Consider the following 12498-nt stretch of genomic DNA (forward strand, 5'->3'; position numbering starts at 1 on the left):
GAAAGAAGAAGGGGGTATGATGGTTAATTTTTTATTGTCAACCTGATTGAATTGAAAAATGACTAGGAAATGAGTAAAGCACATTTTTGGGTGCATCTGTGAGAGTTTCCAGAGCTGAGTGCCATGTGGAACAACAAACTAGGGGAATGGCTACCACCCTTGAAATGTGGGTAGCACTGTCCAGTAGGCTGAGGGAATGGATAGAACAAAACACGAAGAAGGAGGAAGCCCACCAGCACATGTAGGTGGTTTTTCTATTGCTGCTGTCATCACACATGGATATCAGACTTCAGTTTCTTCAGTCTTTCCATGTGGACGCTCACCAGCAATTCTTCAGAGAATTTCCAGGCCTTCGACCTTGAACTGTGGCTACATTAATGGTCCCTCTTTTTCTGGGGCTTCCAGTTTATTGGACTGAGCAGCTACTGGTTTCTCTGGCTCTCCAACATGCAATCATTGTGGGACTATTCAGCCTCCAATAGTGTAAACCAATCACACACACACACACACACACACACACACACACTCATTCATTCTATTATTCATTCTATATAAACATATTCATTTTATTGGTTCTGTTCCTTTGGAGAACCCTGACTCAGACAGGGGGTACAGTAGAAATTAATGCTGGAGATTCTCTTCTCCCTTGACCAAGTTGACAAAGCACTTACCTCTTAAGTGCTTCACATGTATTAACTCATTTATTAATTCTCCTGACAACGGAATAGTTAGATACTATTACTATCCTCATTTATACCGAAGAAACTAGAAACTGTGGCAAAGAGACATTAAGTAACACATCTAGTAAATAGAGCTAGACCCTTTTTTGTGACCACAGAGATTCCTAATATATATTTCTTACTCTCTTGGTTGGTACACATCGTATTCTGTCTCCTCTTCCACCTCATTCCCTCCCATTCCTATGAGGATATATTCCAAAATTATCTTTGTCTGCCCCAAATATCTTTCATTATATACTATTCTCATGATCCTTTAAACTCAAATGTTTAAGTGTTGAATATTTCTATCTTTTTTGATCAAGTGCCTCTCTCAATTATCGTTGGTATCCAAGGGCAGAAACCTTGAGATAACTGATTTTTTTCCTTCCCTTTCTTGAGATGGTATGTCCCCTTAATTAAATGTAACATTTGTCCCTTCACATCATATATTACTGCATGTCCCAATTCTTACAATAGCTTCCAAGCAACCCTCACCAATTCCAGTATCACTCTCCCACAATTAGTCTGCTGTTCAAGAATCTACAGTGGTTTCCTAATGTCCTACTACAAGAAGGCAAACATAACTTTCTCAAAATCCTGCAAAAAGTATACCAATTCTATCCCTTTTGATTTCCCAAAGTTTCCCCCCAAAATAATCTCCTCTTCCTCTCTTTTACTCCCTTTTGTAATATTTACTTAATACTGTACTCCTTATCAACTCCTGCTTTTGAATATTAAAATAATCAAAACCCTGTTCTAGTTTGTCCCTTTATTCATTCTTTTTTAAAAATCATTCATTCAACAAGATACTATACAAATGCCAAAGACATAAAGATGACTAAAATAGTTCAAATCTCAAGAAATTCACAATCTAACAGAAACAATATAGATGAACACCAAATTATACACTAATTTATTTTAAGGGCTACAGTAATAATAGGAATAAAATCCAATGAAAATCCAAAGAAGGAAGCAATTAATTTTTTCACAGTATATGGGGAAAAACCTAACTATGAAAGGAAAAATCTTATCAGGCTATTGATGGCAAACAAAATTTCATGGTGACTATGGAGTACATTCCAGGTGACAGAGTGAAGAGGAAGTGTAAGAGTGGTGGCATTAAAGACTATGACCTATTTGAAGAGTTTTGGATCAACTTGGCATGTGCAGAAAGTATGAGAGGAGCAGAAGATGAAACTAGAAGATAATGGAAAGCATATTTTGAAAAGTTTTATAAAATATGGGAAGCAGTTTATACTTTATCTCCTAGGTAATGGACACGAGTCTTAATAGGTTTTTAAGCAAATGAGGTGAAGGTTGAGGGGAAGAGGCCAGGTGTCATCATCAGATTTATGTGTTAAATATATGTATTACCCTAATGAATCATATAAGCAATAGAGGCAGCAGTGACCTAGAAAATAGGAAAATGTCCTGAACTATAGCAGTGGTTATAATACATGAAATTTAAAGACATCTCAAGCCAAATTAACATGGCTTAATGACTAGTTAAACATAGGGAATGTGAGAGAAAGAGAATCAAGTTTTTAATGTATGCTAGTGAGTAGAGAGTGATGCCTTTGATCATAGAAGTAAATAAAGAGGAAGAAAGAAATTTGGCAAAAAGAATCATTTCAGTCTGTGACATGCTGTTATGACGGTAACAATCTGCAACATAGGGCTGGAAATCTTTAGAGTGAATAGACAGTGGAGGTCCTGGGAGATGATGCATTTACAATCTGATCTAGCTCCCTTTATTCTGGTTCTTGCATATACGAAGTGACTTTCTGATACTAAGGCTGGCTTTTCAAATAGGATTTGTTAATTTTGTTAATTTGACCATTCTAATTCCAGTCCTAAAATAACCCCAACCATTCTTTTTCTATGTTTATTTATTTATTTTTTTCTCCTGGTACCAGGGATTCAACCCAGGGGCAGTCAACCACTGAGCCACATCCCCAGCCCTATTTTGTATTTTATTTAAGAGACAGAGTCTTGCTGAATTGCTTAGGGCCTCACTAAATTACTGAGGCTGGCTTTGAACTCACGATCCTCCTATCTCAGCCTCCTGAACCACTGGGATTACAAGCATGTGCCACCACACCGGCTAGTTCTTTTAAATTCTATTTTGAGATAGGGTCTAAGATGCTAAAATTGGCTTCAAACTTGTAATCCTCCTGCTTCAGCCTACCAAGTTGCTGGGATTACAGACATGTGCCACTGTGCCTGCCTGTGTTTTAGAATCTTGAAGAACCAAATGAGGGCAAACTGAACAGATAAGAATCAAATTTTTAATTTTTAAGATTAATAATAGCTACAATCACCCTATCTTTCCCTCCCCTCAAGGATTTGCCTTAACAGTTAGCAAGCCAACCTGCTTTAACATTATTTTTAATGTTATGAAAATCATGACAGTTTACAAGTAGGTATGTTTAAAGTTCTTTGTTATAATCTCTGTTGAGGGCTGGGGATGTGGCTCAAGCGGTAGCGCGCTCGCCTGGCATGCGTGCGGCCCGGGTTGGATCCTCAGCACCACATACCAACAAAGATGTTGTGTCCGCCGAGAACTAAAAAATAAATATTAAAAATTCTCTCTCCTCTCTCTCTCTCTCCTCTCTCACTCTCTCTTTAAAAAAAAAAATCTCTGTTGAAAGTGGATTTCAAAGAATATCCATGTTATAAATAACTTTAGCCTAAATAGAAAACAATTATACAAATGCCTTAGTAAAATTACTTATGCAAAAAAATATGCTAACTATTAACCTATTAAAGCAACCTTAACAGGCCCTCCATCTAGAACCTTTCTTATCCATGAGTTGGAATTAGAATTATGTAAGGCAGTAGTAAAATTACAGATCTTAAATTTAGCAATCAGAGCCAAAAGTGTGGCATACACCTGCAATTCCAGTCACACGGGAGGCTGAGGCAGGAGGATCATAAATTTAAGGCTAGCCTCTGCAACTTAGCAAGACCCTTTCTCAAAATGGAAAAAAAAAAAAGGTTGGGGGTATAGCTAAGTGGTAAAGCCCCTCTAGGTTAAATCCCCAGTACCACAAAATAAATAAATATTTTTTATATGTGCATATACATAACTTGTTATATACATATAATTATGTTAATATATATTTATATATATAAATTTGATCATCAGTAATTCACTGGGGCCCTCAACATACCTGCCTATAGGAATGGGCAAACAAACAGAGGAATGAAATAGGCCTGTAAGGCTCCGGGAATTGAATTAGACAGTGGAGAATTACAAGTGAAAAGTCAAAGCTACTATTTAGAGAAATGCTAGTTAAGTGTTCTCAGACATTCTATTTTTTTTTTCAAAGATCCAGAAATCCAGATTTCAGGTAAAATTTCCAGGTTTTAAGAGTGATTATGTTACCCAGGTGGTGGCACAGGCCTATAATTTCAGGAAGCTGAGGCAAAAGCAAGTTGCAGGTCAGCCTTGGCAACTTGGGAGACCCTCATCAACTTAGCAAGACCCCATCTCAAATAAAAAATAAATAAAAAGGACAGGAGATTTAGCTCAGTGGTAAACTGTCTCTGGATTCAATCCCCAGTACCAAAAACCAAAGAGTCATCTTGCAGACCTTTGCTCTAATTGTTCCAAACAGTAAGATTTTATTATACAGCAATTTAATCTATGCTATCATTACATAGCTAGTAAAACTGAAAATATTGATTGGGTTTTAAAATTTTAATGTTTTACATTAAATGCAACTTTAGAAATAAATAGTCTCCACTTCTAGTGACATTATCTTATATTATTATTATCTAAATGGCATAATTTCAATCTTTGCGCTGCCAAACTTTTTCTAAAAGATAAAACAAAGACAAAAGGACAGAATTTGACTTCCCAACTTTAATACAATGAAAAGGTGTTACAGAAAATAACTTCTAGTTTGTTGTAGCAATAGCATGTGCCATCTTCTACAAAATTAATTTTCATGGAGGTAAAAATACTTTTAGGTATTTGTCATTGTTCATAATTGGGTAACATTTTCAAAAATGTGATCTTCCTCTAGGTTTCATCAACAGCTCTTGTTAGGTTCACCTTGACTGCATGGGTAGTTTTGCTTCGTCCCCCTCGAAGACCAGCTATGTAAATCTGGGGCTTGGGTACTCGAGTGCTGCCCTCCCTATTCGACTGGGTGCTAGCATCTTTGAGAGGGTACACCTGTGAGCAATTTTCTCTTCTCATGTGACTAAGATCAGTTTGTACTGAGTGAGTAATTTTCTGACGCAAATTGGCCTAAGCAGAAAAAGAAAACAGGAATTAACATTTCTCTGAAGAACAGAATATGAAATATCATCACGTACAATTAATTATCTGCCTATCTTTTTTTCAACTGACAAAAATTTAATCCTGTAACAGCATTTTTATTTAAGAGTTATTTAAGAGAAATCAGAATATGAGTTTAATTTTTTAAATTTTTTATTGGTACATTATAATTACATATAATAGTAGAACTCACTGTTACATATTTGTACATTCATATAACAATATAACTCAGTTTCATTCCCCAGTACCTCCTCATCTCTCCCCCATTCCCTCTTCCTCTATTCTACTGATTAACATAGCATTTTTCTCTTTTTCATTTTTGTCATTGTTTTTTTCTGTTTTTTTTTGTGTGTGTGTGTGTGTGTGTGCTTTTGGGTTTTTTTTTTTAGCAAGCAAGAAGTAGGTTTATTGTGCAAGCAACAAAGATATAAAGTTAGACTTCTCTGGAGAGAAGGGGCCCCAGAGCTGGAAATCCAACACAGCATTTTTCTATAAAATATCAGAATGTTAGAAAATTTAAAACATAATAGAAAATTAAATGTCCTTTACTAAGAAGTAGAAAAATATATAAAATGTGGAAAATGGACCCAAAAAGAACATACAGATCCAGAGTTACAATGAGCTCAATTAATTTTTAAAATATTTCTAATTCCTTTATTATTATATTTTGAGATTCATATGACCTGGATTTTTTCCACCATACATGTTTTATTTTTTTAAAGATAAAAGTTTCAGATTTATATTGTCTATAAAATAGTCTTCACCCTGTTTTAGTATTAAAAAACTGTTGTTTTCAGATTATATTTTACAATATTCTTCATTTTGCTTACTCCCTTGATTATTAAACATGAGGTTAAACATATTACACAAGTTGGGAAGCAAAGAGAAGATAATTATTATTTTTTTTTTTTTAAAGAGAGAGTGAGAGAGGAGAGAGAGAATTTTTAATATTTATTTTTTAGTTCTCGGCGGACACAACATCTTTGTTGGTATGTGGTGCTGAGGATCGAACCCTGGTCGCACGCATACCAGGCGAGGGTGCTACCGCTTGAGCCACATCCCCAGCCCCAAGAGAAGATAATTAAAAGGAAGATAAGGGTAGGGGTGTAGCTCAGAGGTAGAGCACTTGCCCACCTTGTGTGAAGCCCTGGGTTCAATCCCTAGTGCTGAAAAGAAAAAATAAGGAGGCTAATGATTGATCAGATTATGCAAAAAACCAAGGAAAACCTCAGAAGGCATTAGAGCATGTAAATGAAGAAGGTGACTAAAGGAAACACCTGGGATTAAAGGAAACACATCAGAGTTTGGGAGACTGAGAATCCAAACTACTTCCTCTACACACACAGTTTACATTAATGTGATTTTATCATTTCATTGTCTTCACTAGAATAATTTAACAATTCCAAGAGCCTCTTGCCCAAGTAAATCACTTGACTGTTTATTAAAGAACATCCTAAAAGACAGTCAACTCTTCAGTAGTAAGCATCAATACACAGTTTAAGCTCAAAGATTCTTTTTATCTTTTGTCTCAAAAATCTTCATTTCGTAATTCCCACCAATGCTGGACTGCTTCTTCTTTTTCTTTTTCTTTTTTTTTTAAAGGTAATGAATCCAGAAAACAGCTAAAGGCAAGAACCCATTTAGACATTATCTTTTTTTAAATTTTTTTTAAAGAGAGAGAGAGAGAATTTTTAATATTTATTTTTCAGTTTTCGGTGGACACAACATCTTTGTTTTATATGTGGTGCTGAGGATCGAACCCGGGCCGCACGCATGCCAGGCGAGCACGCTACCGCTTGAGCCACATCCCCAGCCCTGGACTGCTTTTTCTTGATCCCTACCCAAAACTATTCAGACCCCCATTCAACCCTCTAACCCACCTAAGGCATCAAAAGACCTGCCTTAACAAACTTAAGATTCTCAATAAATTCTGAATTTGCTACTCCTCCTCTGAGACACTGCCAATGTTCTGCTGAGGTGGTATCTCCCTGGCAGCTATAAAACAGTAAACTTAGCTTTGTCTAATCAACAGGATGGATTGGTAATACTCAGGAAGCATGACATTCAACATGATGCAATTCTAGGGGATAATTAGGTCTGAGGTGGAAATAAGAATCAAGTGGTGATTTAGGGATAGGAATGTGAAGTTTAGCCCTCTGAATATATTGCCTTAACATTTCCATACTTATCCTGCCCCCTCTTCCTCTCAAAATCATGTTCTACCATTGCTCCCTACATTTGACTCTTTGTATATCAAGACCAACTTAAGGTGTTACCTAATTTAGCAGAATTTTTATTTCACTTCTCTTACCACTTTCCAAGGTTTTTAGTGTAACAGTATCACTTGCTAGACAATTAGCCCCTGAAGAACAAGGTAGTGTTACCCAGTAAGTGTTTGATGAACTCAAGTGAGTTTAGTAAATAACAGAAAAGAATATGGGAAAGTGGGCATTTCTACAGAAGAGTAACTGACAGGAATGCTAACGGAACACTGGTTTGAAATATATATATGAGGAAGCTGATCCTTCCTCATCCCAGGAAATTGGGTAACTTAAAAGCTACCACCAGAGACGGTGGCAACAGAAATGATGTTAATTAGTGGGAAGGCTGTTAGAGGTTGAATATGTAAGAGGAACAAAGGCTAGATCATATATGACAATTGAACTCTCTGACTCAACACCTCTACATCAACCAGTCTGGGAACCCAAAAGATAACCTCTGTAGCCATAGCAACTGGCCCAGAATGGGCAGGACTTGGCCAGCTTCCCCCCCCCCCCGCTTTTTTTGGCCCCAACTCTTAATTAACCAAAGAAAGTCAAATATATTCACCAAACCAGATCTCATAAGATGCCCTGCTTCTTGTTAGATTGCCTCCAGTTTCCCCATATCATCAACCTCATCCAAGAAAACTAAAACTTTTCCCCTTTTCTCACTATAGTTTTTCCATTCCCTGACTGCTTTTTGAGTTTGCCAAACTCAAGTAATGATGCTGACTCCCTTGCCCCAGCTATCTCTGAGTAAACAGCCTCCATGGATTCACATTTGAGACAGCTTCATTTATTTCCACACCTGATTTCAGTTAAAGAAATGGGTAAAACATACTAACAAAATGCTACAAATATTTTTACAAATTATTTCATTCATACTGCAACTATTTGATGTTTAAAATTATAAGAAACTATAAATAGATACAAATTGGGGGGATTTCACTGAGTTGGATAGGGATGAGAGTTTCAAAGACAGGCTTTAAGAATAAGGCACTTGTTGTGATTAGGGTGACTGAGAATCAAAAGGATGATAGTCCAGCGTCTCGACAAAAAAGGTTGACAGTAAGAGGAGAAAATAGATGATTTAACCTAAAAAGTTCCCAAACTGAAGGCTATGCTTTAAATGATTAGAATAAGTTAAGAGAGCTTTACAAACTAGCTCCAAGTTTTAAAACTATCAAGACACTTTGTAGTTACTGGTAGATGTCATTTGAGAGTAGTTTCATGCTTCTGTATCTTTATATATGCTTAAAGTTAGAAGACAATCTTACCAAGTAAAGCTGGCTAACATAATTTTTTATGTTAGCAAAGAACTGTATAGGACTCATTTTATATAAATAACTTATCAAATCTATGAACACATTAAAATTACTCAAGTTGTGAATATTTTTTAAAAATATTGTCACAAACCAATTTTATAGCTTTTCTTCTTAATTCCCATTCATTCCATTCATATGCTCTCACAATTGTTGGTGGCAGTATATGTGTATCTGTCTGTGTACTACTTTCACACTTCGTAATTGGTTTTATATAATGTTTGTCAACATCTCTCACCTAAAAAAAGAGTTTTGTAATTAGTACTTATAAAAAATAAACATTATTTATAGATAACTAGACAAATGTAGCTAAAACTGAAAATAAATTAAAAATCAAGAATTTTTGAACATGAAATCTACTTGTTAATACCAGCAGAGAAAATAAAACTCAAAATTGATGAGATAAACATAATTATTCTTCTGAACATTATAGCTTTGTGCATGATTTGTAAACTTAATGTAGGAGTTGTATTTTGGAGGAGGAAAACATCCTTCCTTTCCTTGAGAAATTCAATTGCTCCTCCCCATGTTCCATAATCAGTGGATTAAGTGGAAATGTGTTAGAAATGGATAGAAATTAAAAATAGCTATTAAATGCTAGGTATAAATCACCTTTGTTTAAATCTTGAACTTTATACATAGAAGATTACTGAAGGCTTTTCAGAGACAGGGTTGGGTTTTATTTTTAGTGGAATGTACTGTTTTGGGGCTGGGGTGCCCAATATTCAGTATTCAGTAATTCCAGACTAAGGAAGATATGGTTATGCTGCATGTGACAGTGTTGGAGGGAGTGGCAGAGAGTTAAGGAACTTGAATCATAATAAAGATGAGAGAGAATACATTAAGTTTAAGCACCAAATAATCACAAAGTACCTACCATTTGATGCACTGTTGGCCTTTAAAATTATCTTATGAATGGTGTGTTGATAAAAATATACTAAAACATAATGATTAAAAGTACTATATAATACAAGGAAATGGTAAATAAATAAGACAATAAACTCTCTATGAACTATACAAAGAGAAAATGAGCTTCCATAAATATTGAAGGTCACTAGAGAACAGCTGGATATTAAATAGGCTTAAAGAAAGGGAAATACAAAACCAGGTGTGTAGGGAAAATTTACCTTATGGAAACTGCAGGATCTACAGACAACATATGGTTATCTGATTCTAGGCTTTGTCTTTGAGCTATTTTACAACTCTGTACATTGTAAATAAGTGATAACAAGGCCAAATAATTTTTGACTATAGACATGTAAAATTTGTCCTAACTTTTTTTGTATGTGTGGTACTGAGGATTGAACCCAGGGCCTCATTCATACTACACAAGTGCTTTACCACTAAGCTACATCCCTGGCCCTGTCTGTACTTCAAATGACTTCCTTTTATCCATGTAGGAAAAAAAAAATCAATGTTGCCTTTATTTTCACATTAATTTGAATATTTCTGGTCTAAAAATGTGTGCGTTTTTAGGATTCTCTTTTAAACCAATCAAAACATCTGTCTGAGCAGGGGGTTAGGGACACACACCTGTAATCCTAATGGCTTGGGGACTGAGGCAGGAAGATTGCAAGTTCAAAGCCAGCCTCAACAATTTAACAAGGCCCTTAGCAACTTGGCAAGACCCTGTCTCAAAATAGAATATAAAAAAAAAAAAAAAAGGACTGGAGATGTGGCTCAGTGTTTAAGTGCCCCTGGGGGTTCCATTCCTGGTACTTAAAAAAAAAAGTCTGACTGATTCTCTCACTGACCAACAAATAGGTTATACTGTTTAAAACATGTTCATTTTTATATCTCCATGAGAATCATAATTTTATACATTCTTTAAAAAATTTTTTTTTAACAAATAGAAGACCAGGTTAGTTTGAACAAGTCTGAGACCAGTATACAACTCATTGTTTTTCTGACACTGAGAGGTCATGGTGAGAATTAAAGAAAAATAAAAAAGGACATGTAGGCCTTGAATGCCAAGCCAAGGAGTTTGGATTCCATCTTATAAATTAAAGTCCTAAATAATTTTAAATTCAGAGTAGAATGATAAATGAAATTGTTCCAATCTGCAGAAAAATTACTCATTAAAAATTTGTTTATATATATTTCTTCCATAAATTTTAAAGTATTGGTCCTTTTTTTGAATATTTTTTCTAAATTAGAATTTTATATAACATAGTATCTAATGAGGCACAAAATGACACGTATTAAACATAAGATAGTGACACTTATAATGCTCATCAAAAAGAATTATGATCTTCAGGGACTATAACTTGTACAAATTTAAGAACCACTAACTTAAGAAAACTGATTTGGTCTTAATTGGAAAAAAAGAAACATACTAGTTATGTTAGGGGCCAGAAATAACTTTGAGGCTTTTTGTGATAAGAAGTCATATTATACCTCCAAAATAATATATAAAATGTAAATAACATACATATAACATATTTTCATGTATTTTTATTCAAAAGAAATATATATGTGGCATTTATAAAATAATAAGTTAATAAGTGTAAATAACCTATAAACTAAAGAAGAAATCCTTTAAAAAGGAAATACTTAGAACTAAACAATGGTGAAAATAACTGTTTAGGGCTGGGGTTGTGGCTCAGTGGTAAAGCGCTTGCCTAGCATGTGTGAGACACTGGGTTCAATTCTCAGCACCACATATAAATAATAATTTTTTCTTAAAAAAAGGGTCCATCAACAACTAAAAAAAAATTTTAAAAATTAAAGGACAAAATTCCTTTAAAAAATAACTGTTTAGAAGTATAAGTAGTAGAGTGAAAAGAAAATTTATTTTATTGCATAAAAAGGCTAAAAATTAATGAGCTTAGTATCTATTTGAGGAATTAGAAAATAAACAGAATGAAATAAAGCAATTAGATAAAGGGAAATAAAAAATATCAGAGCAGAAAATAGGAAATGAAAGCAAAGATAAAATGGGATCAACAACGCCAATAGCTAATTCTTTAAAAAAACTGAGAAAATAGTTCTTTGGCAAGATTAACCAAAACTAAAATCAAAATGAACAATCATTGAAATAAAATGACATACTAAAAAACTGTAAAAATCCTCTAGCAAGATTAATTGAAAGAAAAAGAGAGAAGACTAAAAATGAACTATATTTAGACCTAAAACAGACATAAGATAATGTGAAGAATAAAAAAGAATATTGTGAAATCTTCATAAGTAAAGAACTTAAATGTGAATAATTTCCTAGAAAAATTAAACTCTCTAATACAAAAAGAAATAGAACTATACTTGAAAAATCCTATAATCACAAAAGTATTTAAAATTGGTAGTCAAATGAGTAGTTATAATTTTTATAATCAAAGAAGTCCAGTGGAGACAGGGATATAGTTCAGCTGGAAAAGTGCTTGCCTTGCATGCACAGACCCTGAGTTCAATCCTAGCACCAGAGAAGGGTGGTGGGGTAGGAAGGGACCCAGAAAGCTTTATAAGCATACTTTACCAGATAATTCCAATACTAAATAAACATAGAAAAGAAAATATAATTATTTACACTCAATACTAAGACATGTATATCAACCTTGATATCAAAACAAGAAAAGCGAGTAAGGAGAAAGAAATGCATAGGTCAGTCTCACACAGAAATACAGATGTAAAATTTAAAATTTCCAAAGAAAAATAAAAAATATGACCAATGAATACATTTTTTAAAATAAAATGAACCAGGACCAGGTTATATTGATCCAAGGAAAAAAATTTTGGCTTCATCTTAGAAATAAATTAATATACAGGGCCAGGGTTATGACTCAGTGGTAGAGTGCTTGCCTAGCACACGTGGAACTGGTTTCAATCCTGGCACCACATAAAAATAAACAAAATAAAGATATTGTGTCCATCTACAACTTAAAAAAAAGTTTTTAAAATAATATACAGGAATTCAT

The 12498-nt window shown here is 34.4% G+C and overlaps 1 protein-coding gene across 1 annotated transcript in view; it reads right to left on the reverse strand.

Annotated features, from left to right (window-relative positions):
• Positions 1-4746: 4746 nt before the first annotated feature.
• Positions 4747-12498, reverse strand: part of Cfap206 (cilia and flagella associated protein 206) — a 36777-nt gene continuing 29025 nt past the window's right edge. The window contains exons 11-12 of the mRNA XM_026411233.2: positions 8685-8828; positions 4747-4977 (exon numbers count right to left, since the gene is read on the reverse strand). Coding sequence (XP_026267018.1) covers positions 4747-4977; positions 8685-8828 — 375 coding nt within the window. The remainder of the gene's footprint in view (positions 4978-8684; positions 8829-12498) is intronic.

The sequence above is a fragment of the Urocitellus parryii genome, chromosome 8 (genome assembly GCF_045843805.1).
Source record: "Urocitellus parryii isolate mUroPar1 chromosome 8, mUroPar1.hap1, whole genome shotgun sequence".
In the NCBI taxonomy this organism is placed as follows: domain Eukaryota; kingdom Metazoa; phylum Chordata; class Mammalia; order Rodentia; family Sciuridae; genus Urocitellus; species Urocitellus parryii.